Source organism: Arachis hypogaea, chromosome 20 (genome assembly GCF_003086295.3).
Source record: "Arachis hypogaea cultivar Tifrunner chromosome 20, arahy.Tifrunner.gnm2.J5K5, whole genome shotgun sequence".
In the NCBI taxonomy this organism is placed as follows: Eukaryota; Viridiplantae; Streptophyta; class Magnoliopsida; order Fabales; family Fabaceae; genus Arachis; species Arachis hypogaea.
In genome coordinates, this window is record NC_092055.1 from 15,071,692 (window position 1) to 15,084,837 (window position 13,146).

The following is a 13,146-nucleotide window of genomic DNA, read 5'->3' on the forward strand; positions in this document are numbered from 1 at the left end:
CGTTGTACATTACCGACTGCGTGCACTGCATTGATATATTAATGCATTTGTGTCCTTTTTTTTTTTAATTCTCTTGCTCCATTTTCACGGCAGATTTAAACCATTTAACAATCGTGATTTTTATTGTCTTCTCTTTTGGTTCATTGAAAATATTACAATAAAATATGAGAACCATTGGTGACAAAACAGAAAATTGCCTAGTTTATTACGCTGTATGTAAAGAATGAGACCAACTCGAACCAAGAAACCTATCTATATATGACTAAAAGAATTCAACAGGTGCATGAATCCGCCAACATCCGATGAGTTCCACAATGTAGAATCCTCAATTCCTTTATTAAGGGGCCCATGATGATCATTATCTGACGGAAGGTCAACCTCATCCTACAAGATGCACAACACAAACAGAACAACATAAATTAATCAAGAACACCATTGCGTGACAAGAATTATTTCATATTAGCCACTTCTAACACATACCAGGTGTGATCTCTTATTCCTTTTTTGCATTGATTTCTTAATTGACTTGTCCAACTCTGCTCCAAGTCTCTTACCCCTAGGCCGTCCTTTGGTTTTGACTCTTGAGGGTCCCTGTATGTCATGTACAATCGCACCGCCTGTGCTCTGTGTGGGCACAGTATTCTGAGACGCAGCAACAGTAGTCCTCCGGATGCTGGCACGGTAATCAATCAGCTTAGACTTTGCATCCCAAATGGCAGCTCGCAAGATGGCTGCTTCCTCATCACAAGCAACAAACTCCTGTGCAACGTTATAGAACTCTGAACATAGATGTCTGAACAAGTTGTTGCTTTCATCACTCCGAGCCACGTCATGGCTACTCTTGATGTAAGTGTGCTTGCGGATGAGATTCTTACTCCAATGAGGAAGAACATAGCAGCTCGGTACAATGTCAACTCTGTAGTATGACCAGACCGCAAGGGTGTGGCAACACAAAATACCAACGGATTCAAACTTGTTGCACTCGCACTGACCCTTTCGACTCAAAGGGTCAAAGTCGACCCTGAAAGTATGATAAACCGGCTTCCTCCAGAATACCTTTTGCTCGTCCACTGTAATAGAAATCGTATCTCCGTTTTGTTCAATTGATCGAACCACGCAATCGGTTTTTTTTCTTACCTCCAGTTGAAGATTCCTGAACATACTACTGGTGTATTCCTACTGAAATTGTCTCTCAATGCCCGTGCTCCCTATGCATGGGATGACGCCTTTCGAGTCTGCAGCATCATCTTCTAGCTCCTTTTGCTCCTTGGTTCCAAGGACATTGTCATATTCATGGACGAACTGAACCAACCCACTCTTGCAATGCAGGTATCCACCATAAAATGCATGCATACTTTCACTACGCTGTGTACTCCTCATGCCTGCCCAAAATTGACTCTTGAAAAAAATTGGAACCCACTTCCGTCGATTTGCGTAAAGGTCTGCAAAAAAAAAAATAGTGGCATAAGAGTGCTGCTTATGAACAACATGATGGGCTCACTTCTAACTCGTTGATAAAATAAATTATAAAAACATCCATACACACTATGAAAAAAAACATCTGTTTACATACTGAAAGGACCATTCACTGTCGTTAGAGCTAGAAAACTCTTCTACATTTCTTATAAAAACAATACGAACGGAATCAAGGTGGGACTAATAACATGAGGTGAATAAATAGACAAATAGAAACCAACAGATTCGGGATTTAGTTAACATCACTTACCTGCTAACCATCTGTTCTTGCCTAAGTTAAAATGTTTGGTGAAACTAGCCCAATCAGACTCGAATGATTAAGTCGAAGGAGAATTCCATACAATGTGATTCATCATTGCACTCAGTTCTCCGTACCTAGCGTATCCACCAAGCTTGAATTGTGATTTCTTCATTATGTGCCAGATGCACCATCGGTGGACAGTGTCAGGTAGGACATTCCTAATAGCACCAGTCATCGCCTTGCACTGGTCAATGATAATTCTCTTTGGTACAGTCCCGATGCATCTCACCCACTGCGTGAACACCCACTCAAAACTAGGGATCTCCTCGCTCCCAAGTAAAGCGCAGCCAAGAAGAGTGGACTTCCCATGGTGGTTTACACCTACAAAGGATGCAAACGGCAGACCATGCCTGTGAAAAGAGCAAAAAACAACTGTGAGCCAACAAGAGAAATTTAAGAAATAACTGCTCTTGCAATTCAGAAATACATATACAGACATGTTTCTTCTGTATGTGGTGTCAAACGACACCACATCTCCGTAGTATTCATAAGAAGCCCTGCACCTAGCATCTACCCAAAGTGCGCTTCTAAATTTATTAGCATCGTCAACATCTATTGCATAAAAGAAGTTGGGATTGATCTCCTTCATTCGAACGAAATAATTCATCATCCCCTGGAAGTCCTCATTGTCATCGGAGCATCGGAGATTGCGTGTGATGTAATTTCTGACATCCTTTTCAGAAAAACCCAGGTTTGCGGACTCACCAACCTCGTTTGCCAGTGCTAGATACGTCTTGTTGGGCCTTATTCCAGCCTCGTCGTTATCCGTAATGACACACTTAGCATGCATGGTCAGCTCTCGGTATTCATGATAGTGGACAGCTTTCTTAGACGAACAGGGGTGAGAATGCCTCAGTTCTAATCTAGACACAACCCAACATTCATTCTCCTTGTCCAGCACAACATACATCCTTGCTCTACATCTCGTGGTTGTAATCCTGTTTGCTCGAGTTGCTGCGTTCACCCTAGACTCTCGATAACCTTCTCGCGTGCAGTAGATAGATTAATTAACCGGTATCTTTGACTCCTTCCGCGTCATGTCGAAATTCATGTTCCTGATTTTAGTAACGAACCCAACTTTCTTTGTATAATTTGCATAAAATTTCTGTACGAGAGGCAACGAACCAAAATTCATTCCTACGACTGGAATCTCCTCTTCGCCTACGCCACTATGATCTGGCAACTGTAACGTCAATACACAAAATTAAATACGAATTAAACTGGCCCTAACACAGTAAGTAATTAACAGATATTCTTAGCATACTATAACAATCTCTTAATTAAACGAGCTTTTTGAATTTTAAAAAAACATCTACACAGAATTGATATGTTTATAATCGGTAAAACACCTTTATATATTAACCTGGTAATCATTTCAGTGAAATACGTAGATGATAAAACTAGAAATGAAATTTGAACTTTAGGAAAGTGTACAATCATCAATCTACTTTTTTCTTTCTACTATTTTCAACTATATAAGTTCATAACATTTTGAAAATTTTACTGATTTCACAAACAATCATTGCTGTGCTATCAAATTCATTCCGTTTAGTCTCCTCTTTTAGGATTTGGGTTCTCTGATAAGCCTCAACTAAGATATGAATTTGACTACACACTAGATGGTAATTCCTTTCAATTTTCTAAGTAATATCAATTTTTTATCTTGATACATCGATACATCATGTACAATGACAATCTACTTGGTATAGACTTCAGTATAATTTTATGCTAATAAAGTTTTATTAAATTTACTACACTAGACGCCTTCTCTTCAGGATATGTGTCATCATTGGAATCGTTTATCGATGAACTTGCTGTTGCCAAACTCTCACTTCTTGTTCAAGTATGTTTGCCTATGCTAATAATAAGCTTAGGGGTGTTCATGGATCGGATCGGATCCGCATATCCGCGGTATTTATCCAAATCCGATCCGAAATTGCGGATATGGATCCGATCCGCAAGACTTTCGGATCGGATCGGATCGGATCCGCACACTAATCGGATCGGATTACGGATTTTGTGTTGGAATCCGCATATCCGATCCGCATATCCGTGTATCTGCAAAAATAAAGAAATAAATAAATAAATATTCTTTTTATGTTTTATTTCAACTAATAATTATCATATATGTTGTATTATTTTAATTTATTATTTAAGAAAAGTATGTTTAATATTATTTTAAGAGTAAACATATTTAAAAGAATAGAAAAAATGAATTTCATTGATATTTTTTAATAAAAATAAACTTTTAAAAATATTTTTGTGTTTTGCGGATATATCCGATATCCGATCCGATCCGATCCGCAAATGTGCGGATCGGATCCAACCTTAAAAACTGCGGATATTGGATCCGATCCGATCCGATGATTTTAGTGCGGATCGGATCGAAATTTTGGCCATATCCGATCCGATCCGATCCGCGTGCAGCCCTAAATAAGCTTGGATCCACTATATCTTTTTTAGCAACTTTCTGCTAGGTGAAATATTTTCACAGGTATATAGTTTTATGTTCATAATATCCTGTTAAATCTCAAGGAAAAGATATGGTAGAAAGTTGTTGCACTAACTAATTAAGTTATCTTATATTGGATTTATGTGCCAAATTGATGTATCTTACTCTAAAAAAGTAAGTGAAGTTTGAAATCAAAACATGTTATCATCATATTACAACATTAACACAGTGAATGGGTCATATGAAAACCAAGATAGCGCATTGAAACCTGGTCAGGCTAAGAACATTCCTTACTATATAATGAATGGGTCATATGAAAACCATCACAGAACATTGCATCACACATCTTTTTGAAGTAAAAAAAAAATTCTAATTAGCATGAATAACAACGCTTAAACTACCACCCTGTTTCAAAATTTACAAAAACCAAGGAGAAGCTTATGAAGTATACCTTCCACCCTTCTTGTTCTTGAATGACTGGATCACCAGCACTGAATTGTTCATCGCCTTGAGTTGGATTAGTCAATGTACTAATCGATCCTCCTTCAGTGGGTGAAACCGCCATGAAAGATGCTCTCTTCCGGAAGAGATCCAATGTAGCCTTGTATTTGATTGTTGGACTGTATGAGGTTAGCGTAGCTGATGTAACCAATTCCAAACCATACACCGTAGCCGCCCAGATAAGAAGTTCTAATCTGCGCCGTCAATGATCCATTGGAGTAACGATGAATTGCACCACCAAGGGGAAGAGAAACCTTGATTCGGGATTCACCAAACTGAAGCTGAATTTTGAATCGGGCTTGATGAGATATTCCGTGATCCCAGGAGTGGATTTTGGGTTGTTGCAACTTGTTAGTGGAGGGGTGGTTTCAATTTTGATACGGCAATTAATAACAAATATTAAAAATTAAATAAAATTAAATTAATTAAGCATGATGTGGTTTTGTTTATGTTTTGGCTGATTCCCTTTTGGTTTCACATACTTTTTCTTTCAATTATGCTGGGTACACCTAACTACCTTGGTACCTTTCATTTCATCACTCGTCTGTAGTTTGTGTGTAAAAATATCTTTTTATAAAGATGTTTTATTTAAAAATGTAACTTATTTATTTAGTCACATTTTAAATAAAGACAATATTTTTATAAATATTAAAATCTAACCATATAATCTATTATTCAAGAGTTAAAAAAAAATATTTTCACATGAATAAATAAATAAATGTCAGCTCTTAGTACATGTTATGCTATAATGCTAGTAACATTATATATTGGTTAAGAACTCAGATTACATAATTGATAATCCTTAATATGTTATCTATTTTCACTTTTATCTATACTATATTATTATTATTGTTATTATTATTATCTATATTTATTTTAGTTTAATTATTCTGTTAATTTTATCAAATTTTTAATTAAGTCTTTATATATTTTTTTAATTGAATTTCTACGCTGCATTTAATTTTATAATTAGGTATTTCATAGGATAAAAAATGTTAGAGTTAACTGAATATTTTTTTATAAATTAAATGTATTCATAATTAAAAACATAACTAGATCTTTGACTGCATATATTTTAGAAGAAATATTCTGTTAATTTTAACGTTTTTGATATGAAAATGACTTAATTACAAAATCAATGCAGTGTAGAAACCTAATTAAAAAAAAATATAAGGAGTTAATTAAAAATTTGGTGAAACTATATAAGGACCAACAGAATAATTAAGAGTGTGTTTGGCAAATGGCAAACATGTTGGAGAAGAGAGAAGTGCGTTTAAATATCTTAAACGCTTCACTTGTATGTTTGGCAACTTTTTATCATCCGAACGCAGAAGTGATTCTGCTCTTCAACCAGAATTTTCTATATGTTGTAAAATAAATAAGGTAGATGTACTAGATATAAAATAAAATATGTAAATAAATAATAATAATATTCACCACATCAATATCTCACACTAATAAAATGTATTAATATTATATGTATTAATATTATACACTAGTATTATACACTAGCACCCACTAGGAGAGAGAAGAAAATAGACTTTATAATATATGAAAGAAGAGAGAGGTAGGAATATTTGTTATTGCTGTGTGTAATATTGACGGAGGCTTAACCTCCTTTTATAGGCATAATGAAAGAAAATTTTTAACCTTCATTAATGTACATTCTTTCTTGGTAAAATGAGAACTGAGTGATCGAGCTATGATATTAATGGGCATCCATATCTATTGTGTTTATCACAACACTCCCCCTTGGATGACCATTTCGGATTATTGCCTCGTTAAAACCTTACTAAAGAAAAACCCAGTGGGAAAAAAAACTTTAGTGAAGGAAAAAGAGTACAATATCCTTTAATGATGGAGCTGCCTCATTAAAAACCTTGTCAAGAAAAATCCAATGAAAAAAACTTGACCAAGGGAAAAAGAGTACAGTCTCCCCCTCTTGCCGACATCATTTAATGTCTCGAAATCTGCGCATCCCAATCTCATGTACCAATCTTTCAAAGGAGGATTTTGGGAGTGACTTTGTAAATAAATCTACCAGATTGTCACTTGAGCGGATCTGTTGCACATCAATTGTCCCTTGATTTTGAAGATCATGAGTGAAGAAGAATTTGGGAGAAATATGCTTTGTTCTATCACCTTTAATGTATCCGCCTTTAAGTTGAGCAATACATGCTGCATTATCTTCAAACAGGATAGTTGGAGCTATCTTATGATCAATCAGTCCACATGATGACAGAATATATTGGATCAGACTCCTCAGCCAAAAACACTCGCGACTAGCTTCATGAATCGCCAGTATTTCGGCATGATTAGAGGATGTTGTAGCAATCGTCTGTTTCGTGGACCTCCATGATATAGCTGTTCCACCATATGTAAACAGGTATCCTGTTTGAGATCTCCCTTTATGTGGATCAGACAGGTATCCAGCATCTGCATAGCCAACTAGTTGTGATTTGGATCCATAGGGATAAAACAATCCCATATCAACCGTCCCATGAAGATATCGAAAGATTTGTTTGATTCCACTCCAATGTCTTCTGGTTGGAGAGGAACTATATCTTGCTAGTAAATTCACAGCAAATGATATGTCAGGTCGCGTATTATTAGCAAGATACATTAGTGCTCCAATGGCACTAAGATATGGTACTTCAGGACCAAGGATATCTTTATTTTCTTCTTTAGGACGGAATTGATCCTTTTTCACATCCAAAGATCTTACGATCATTGGGGTACTTAAAGGATGTGACTTATCCATATAAAATCTCTTCAAGATCTTTTCTGTGTATGTTGTTTGATGAATAAAGATCCCACTTTTTATATGCTCGATCTGCAGGCCGAGACAGAATTTAGTTCTTCCAAGATCTTTCATCTCAAACTCTTCTTTTAGAGTTTTTATAATTGTTGGAATCTCTTTAGGAGTCCCAATGATATTTAAATCATCAACGTACACAGCAATTATAATGAATCCAGAAGCAGTTTTCTTTATGAAAACACACGGGCATATATCATCATTCTTGAATCCGTTTTTGGCCAGATACTCAGTAAGATGATTATACCACATTCGTCCAGATTGCTTTAGACCATATAAAGATCTTTGCAATTTGACTGAGTATAACCCTTGTGAATATTCACTAGATGGTTTATATATCTTTAGTCCTTCAGGGAATTTCATATAGATATCCCGATCTAATGAGCCGTATAAGTAGGCTGTTACCACATCCATTAAATGCATATGCAGTTTATGATATGCAGATAAACTGACCAAATAGCGCAATGTTATCGCATCCACTACAGGGGAATACGTTTCTTTATAATCTATACCAGGACTTTGTGAGAAACCTTGTGCCACAAGTCGGGCTTTATAGCGCACAACTTCATTTTTCTCATTTCGTTTTCTCACAAATACCCATTTATATCCAACAGGTTTTACATCTTCAGGTGTACGGACTACAGGTCCAAAGACTTCACGTTTTACAAGTGAGTCTAATTCAGCCTTCATGGCTTCTTTCCATTTTGGCCAATCATTCCTTTGTCGATATTCTTCGACTGATCTTGGCTCAAGATCCTTACTTTCATGCATGATATTTAATGCCACATTATATGCAAATATTTCATTGACAATTGTCTTATTTCGGTCCCATTTATCTCCTGTACAGACATAATTTATTGAGATCTCATCATTTTCACAATTTTCAGGTACCTGAACGTCTTTTGGCATTAATACTATATCAGAATTTTGGACAACTGCAGGTGTCTTTACTATGTCTTTTTCAACAGAAATCGTATTTACCTCTTTTCTCTTTTGAGGATTTTTATCTTTGGAACCGACAAGCCTGCCACGCTTCTGGCGTGTATTTGCTTCCGTGGCTATTTGTCCTACTGGGACATCAATTCGAATTGGGGCATTTTTCGCCCTGCCACGCTTCTGGCGTGAATTTGCTTCAGTGGCTACTTGTCCTACTGGGACATCAATTCGAATTGGGGCATTTTCCGCTGGTATATAAGATTTGGTTATCCTCTTTGTATCAGAAAATGCATCAGGCAATTCATTTGCTATTCTTTGCAAATGTATAATCTTTTGAACTTCCCGTTCACATTGCCCTGATCGAGGATCTAAATGCATCAATGATGATGCATTCCAGTTAAGCTCCTTTTCAGGAAGCTTATTCTCTCCCCCTAATGTTGGAAATTTTGATTCATCAAAATGACAATCCGCAAACCGGGCTTTAAACACATCACCAGTTTGTATCTCAAGATACCTCACTATAGAGGGAGACTCATATCCAACATATATCCCCAATTTTCTTTGGGGTCCCATTTTGGTGCGATTAGGTGGTGCAATGGGAACATATATCGCACACCTAAATATTCTTAAATGGAAGACATTTGGCTGCTGGCCAAAAGCTAATTGCATAGGAGAGAATTGATGATAACTCGTTGGCCTCAAACGAATAAGTGTTGCGGCATGTAAAATAGCATGCCCCCAAACCGAGGTTGGGAGATTTGTTCTCATAAGCAAGGGTCTAGCAATTAATTGGAGGCGCTTAATAAGTGATTCTGCTAACCCATTTTGTGTGTGAACATAAGCTACTGGATATTCAACACTTATTCCATCAGCCATACAATAAGCATCAAAAGCTTGGGAAGTAAATTCACCAGCATTATCAAGACGAATTGCTTTGATTGGATTTTCTGGAAATTGTGCTTTTAATCGAATAATTTGAGCCAGTAATCTCGCAAACGCCAGGTTGCGAGAAGATAATAAGCACACATGTGACCATCTTGAAGATGCGTCTATTAGGACCATAAAATATCTAAAAGATCCACATGGTGGATGAATAGGTCCACATATATCACTTTGAATCCTTTCTAGGAATTCAGGAGACTCAAATCCAATCTTTACTGGTGATGGCCTTAAAATTAACTTCCCTTGAGAACATGCAGCACAACAAAATTCACTAGTTTTAAGAATCTTCTGGTTCTTTAGTGAATGTCCATGAGAGTTTTCAATAATTCTCCTCATCATGGTTGTTCCCGGATGACCCAATCGGTCGTGCCAAGTTATGAATTCATTTGGGCTAGTAAACTTCTGGTTTATGGTGGCATGTGATTCAATTGCACTAATCTTTGTATAGTACAACCCAGATGAAAGTGAGGGTAATTTTTCTAATATAACTTTCTTATTTGAATCATGAGTTGTGATACATAAATACTCATGATTTTCCTCATTCATAGTCTCAATATGATATCCATTTCGGCGAATATCTTTAAAGCTCAACAAGTTTCTTCGAGACTTGGTAGATAATAGTGCATTATTTATTATAAATTTTGTTCCTCTAGGAAACAAAATTATAGCTCTTCCGGAGCCTTCTATCACATTGCCTGAGCCAATAATAGTATTAACACATTCTTCTTTTGGCACAAGATGGGTAAAATATATATCACTTTTGAGAATAGTGTGCGAACTTGCACTATCCGCAAGGCATATATCTTCATTACATATCCTTGCCATTCTCTTAAAAAAAAAACAAATAATAATAAAATGAGCAGTATGCACAGTTAAATTGAATATTTGATCAGAATCATTTTTCTAAAAAAAACACTATACATAAAATAATATCATATACTAAAATTTTATTTAAAATTTGACACATTTAATAATTTCAAAATTCATAAACATTAATATTCCATTATTTATGTACATCACATTTGAAACTTAAATACATAGAAAATAAAACTTAACAATAAGTTCTTTACATTATTTATTTACATAGATACTTCACAATCCCACATATTAAACTATTCCATCGTTGATCAAATGACCAATATTTCCTTCAGGATCCTCAAAGAAATCAGATACATCATAATGAGTGGTGGAGTTCTCAGCATCATTTGAAACAAAATTTGTTTCCTTTCCTTTGTCGTCCTTTTTCAAAGATACTTGATAAAGATCGACTAGGTGCCTTGGGGTACGACAGGTACGTGACCAATGGCCCTTTCCACCACAGCGGAAACACTTCTCCTCGGTTGATTTATTATGCCCGATATTCCTTTCTTTATCCCACTTCTGGTGAGATCCTCTCTTTTGAACATAATTCTTTTTCCTTCCATAATTTTTCTTATTATTAAAACCTTGCCATTTACCTCTTCTGGGGTAATTTGTCGTATTTACTTCAGGAAATGGGGCGGCGCCAGCTGGGCGCGCTTCATGATTTTTTAATAACAACTCATTGTTGCGTTCAGCAACAAGAAGGCAAGAAATTAACTCAGAATATTTTTTAAACCCTTTTTCTCGATACTGCTGCTGCATGAACACATTCGAGGCATGAAAGGTTGAGAAAGTTTTCTCCAACATATCATGATCAGTTATCTTTTCCCCACATAATTTCATTCGTGAGGTGATTCAAAACATTGCAGAATTATATTCATTTATAGATTTAAAATCCTGCAGACGCAAGTGCGTCCATTCATATCGGACTTGAGGAAGTATTACCGTTTTTTGACGATTATACCTTTCTTCAAGGTCTTTCCAAAGATCTGCAGGATCTTTTAATGTGAGATATTCATTTTTCAATCCTTCGTCAAGATGACGACGAAGAAAAATCATGGCTTTAGCTTTATCCTTCTGGGATGTATTATTTTCAGCCTTAATGGTATCTCCAAGATCCATTGAATCAAGATGAATTTCAGCATCTAGTATCCATGATAAATAATTATTTTCAGATATATCAAGAGCATTGAATTCAAGATGAGAGAGTTTCGACATAATGAAAATTTGTTACCTGAGCCTTCCTAAAAATTTGATCAGAGTCTCGTGCTGATAACGTGTTGTAAAATAAATAAGGTAGATGTACTAGATATAAAATAAAATATGTAAATAAATAATAATAATATTCACCACATCAATATCTCACACTAATAAAATGTATTAATATTATATGTATTAATATTATACACTAGCACCCACTAGGAGAGAGAATAAAATAGACTTTATAACATATGAAAGCAGAGAGGTAGAAATATTTGTTATTGCTGTGTGTAATATTGACGGAGGCTTAACCTCCTTTTATAGGCATAATGAAAGAAAATTTTTAACCTTCATTAATGTACATTCTTTCTTGGTAAAATGAGAACTGAGTCATCCAGCCATGATATTAATGGGCATCCATATCTATTGTGTTTATCACAACACTATATACCAATTATGTCCTTCATTATTCATATATTTGTTATTTGTTTTATAATGTTTTTTCTCCAATACTTTCTCATGCATATTATTTATTTTTTTAATAAAATTCTTATTATTTTTTGTTTATATGAATTTTTTTAATTGTTATTGTTATTTTTTTTATAGAATATTTTTTTTGCTTTGTATTATAATTCTATTAATCCTATTAGAGTAAAGAATACTGAGAGTACTAAAAAAAATTAAAATTTATTTAGATATCTAAAATAAAATTATAAGATAACATAAAATAATTATTTAAATTTATGTCCTTTTTGTAATTTTTATCTAAAAGTGATTTTAAATAATATAATCCAAACAATATTTAGTTTACTATAATCCATTTTGAATAAAAATTACCAAACATAAATCACGTTAATATCAACTCACTTTTAATCAAAATCAATTTTGCAAACTTAATTTTATACAAACCTCCGTTTACAAACCATAATCCTAACACACATTTACTGCCACCACCGCCTCCTCTTTATTCTTTTCTCATTTGATTTATTTTTTTCTTTATTTTTTCTCCTACTCCTTCATTATCATCACCATCATCATATTCTTTTTCATCCTAGTTAAATATCACACAATTAGTTTAACAATAAAAATTTGGTACTATTTTTCTGATAAATTCTACATATATAATTCAAACTTCTGCTATTTATTATCATCATTATCATCATGATCATCATTTTTCTTTTCTTTTTCTTCTCATAATTCTTATTTCACCCTCTTAACAAGAATTTGTGTCACAGTTTACACTCATAATTCTTGATTCACTCTCTTAACAAGAACTTGCGTTCTTTTTCTTTTACATTCTCATAATTCTTGTTTCACCCTCTTAACAAGAACTTGTGTCACGGTTCACATTCTTATAATTCTTGTGTCACCCTCTTAACAATTCTCATCATTCTTATTTCATCCTCTTAATAAAAATTTGTGTCACCGTTAAAAAGTTTTGGAATTATTTTTTAATAAATTTTACATCATCATCTTCTTCTTCCTCCTTGATTCACCTCCTCACAATTCTTCTTATTTTATCTTCTGAAGAAGAATAAAAAATTAAAAAAATACATAATGATGTAAAAGCACTAGAAAGAAGAGTGAAAAAAATGCAGCAACAATAATAATTAAAAAACGATAATGATAAAAAAAATACGAAAAAGAAGAAGGAATGCGAAA

At 34.6% G+C, this 13,146-nt stretch overlaps 1 protein-coding gene across 1 annotated transcript; it reads right to left on the reverse strand.

Moving 5' to 3' along the window:
- Positions 1 to 1,176: 1,176 nt before the first annotated feature.
- On the reverse strand, positions 1,177 to 2,687 carry LOC112785496 (protein FAR1-RELATED SEQUENCE 5-like). The gene is made up of 4 exons (XM_025828958.1): positions 2,215 to 2,687; positions 1,818 to 2,127; positions 1,560 to 1,656; positions 1,177 to 1,442 (listed from the first exon to the last, which is right to left on the reverse strand). Exons 1-4 carry the CDS (start codon positions 2,685 to 2,687, stop codon positions 1,177 to 1,179), a joined length of 1,146 nt encoding a protein of 381 aa, XP_025684743.1.
- Between the last annotated feature and the right edge of the window lie 10,459 nt (positions 2,688 to 13,146).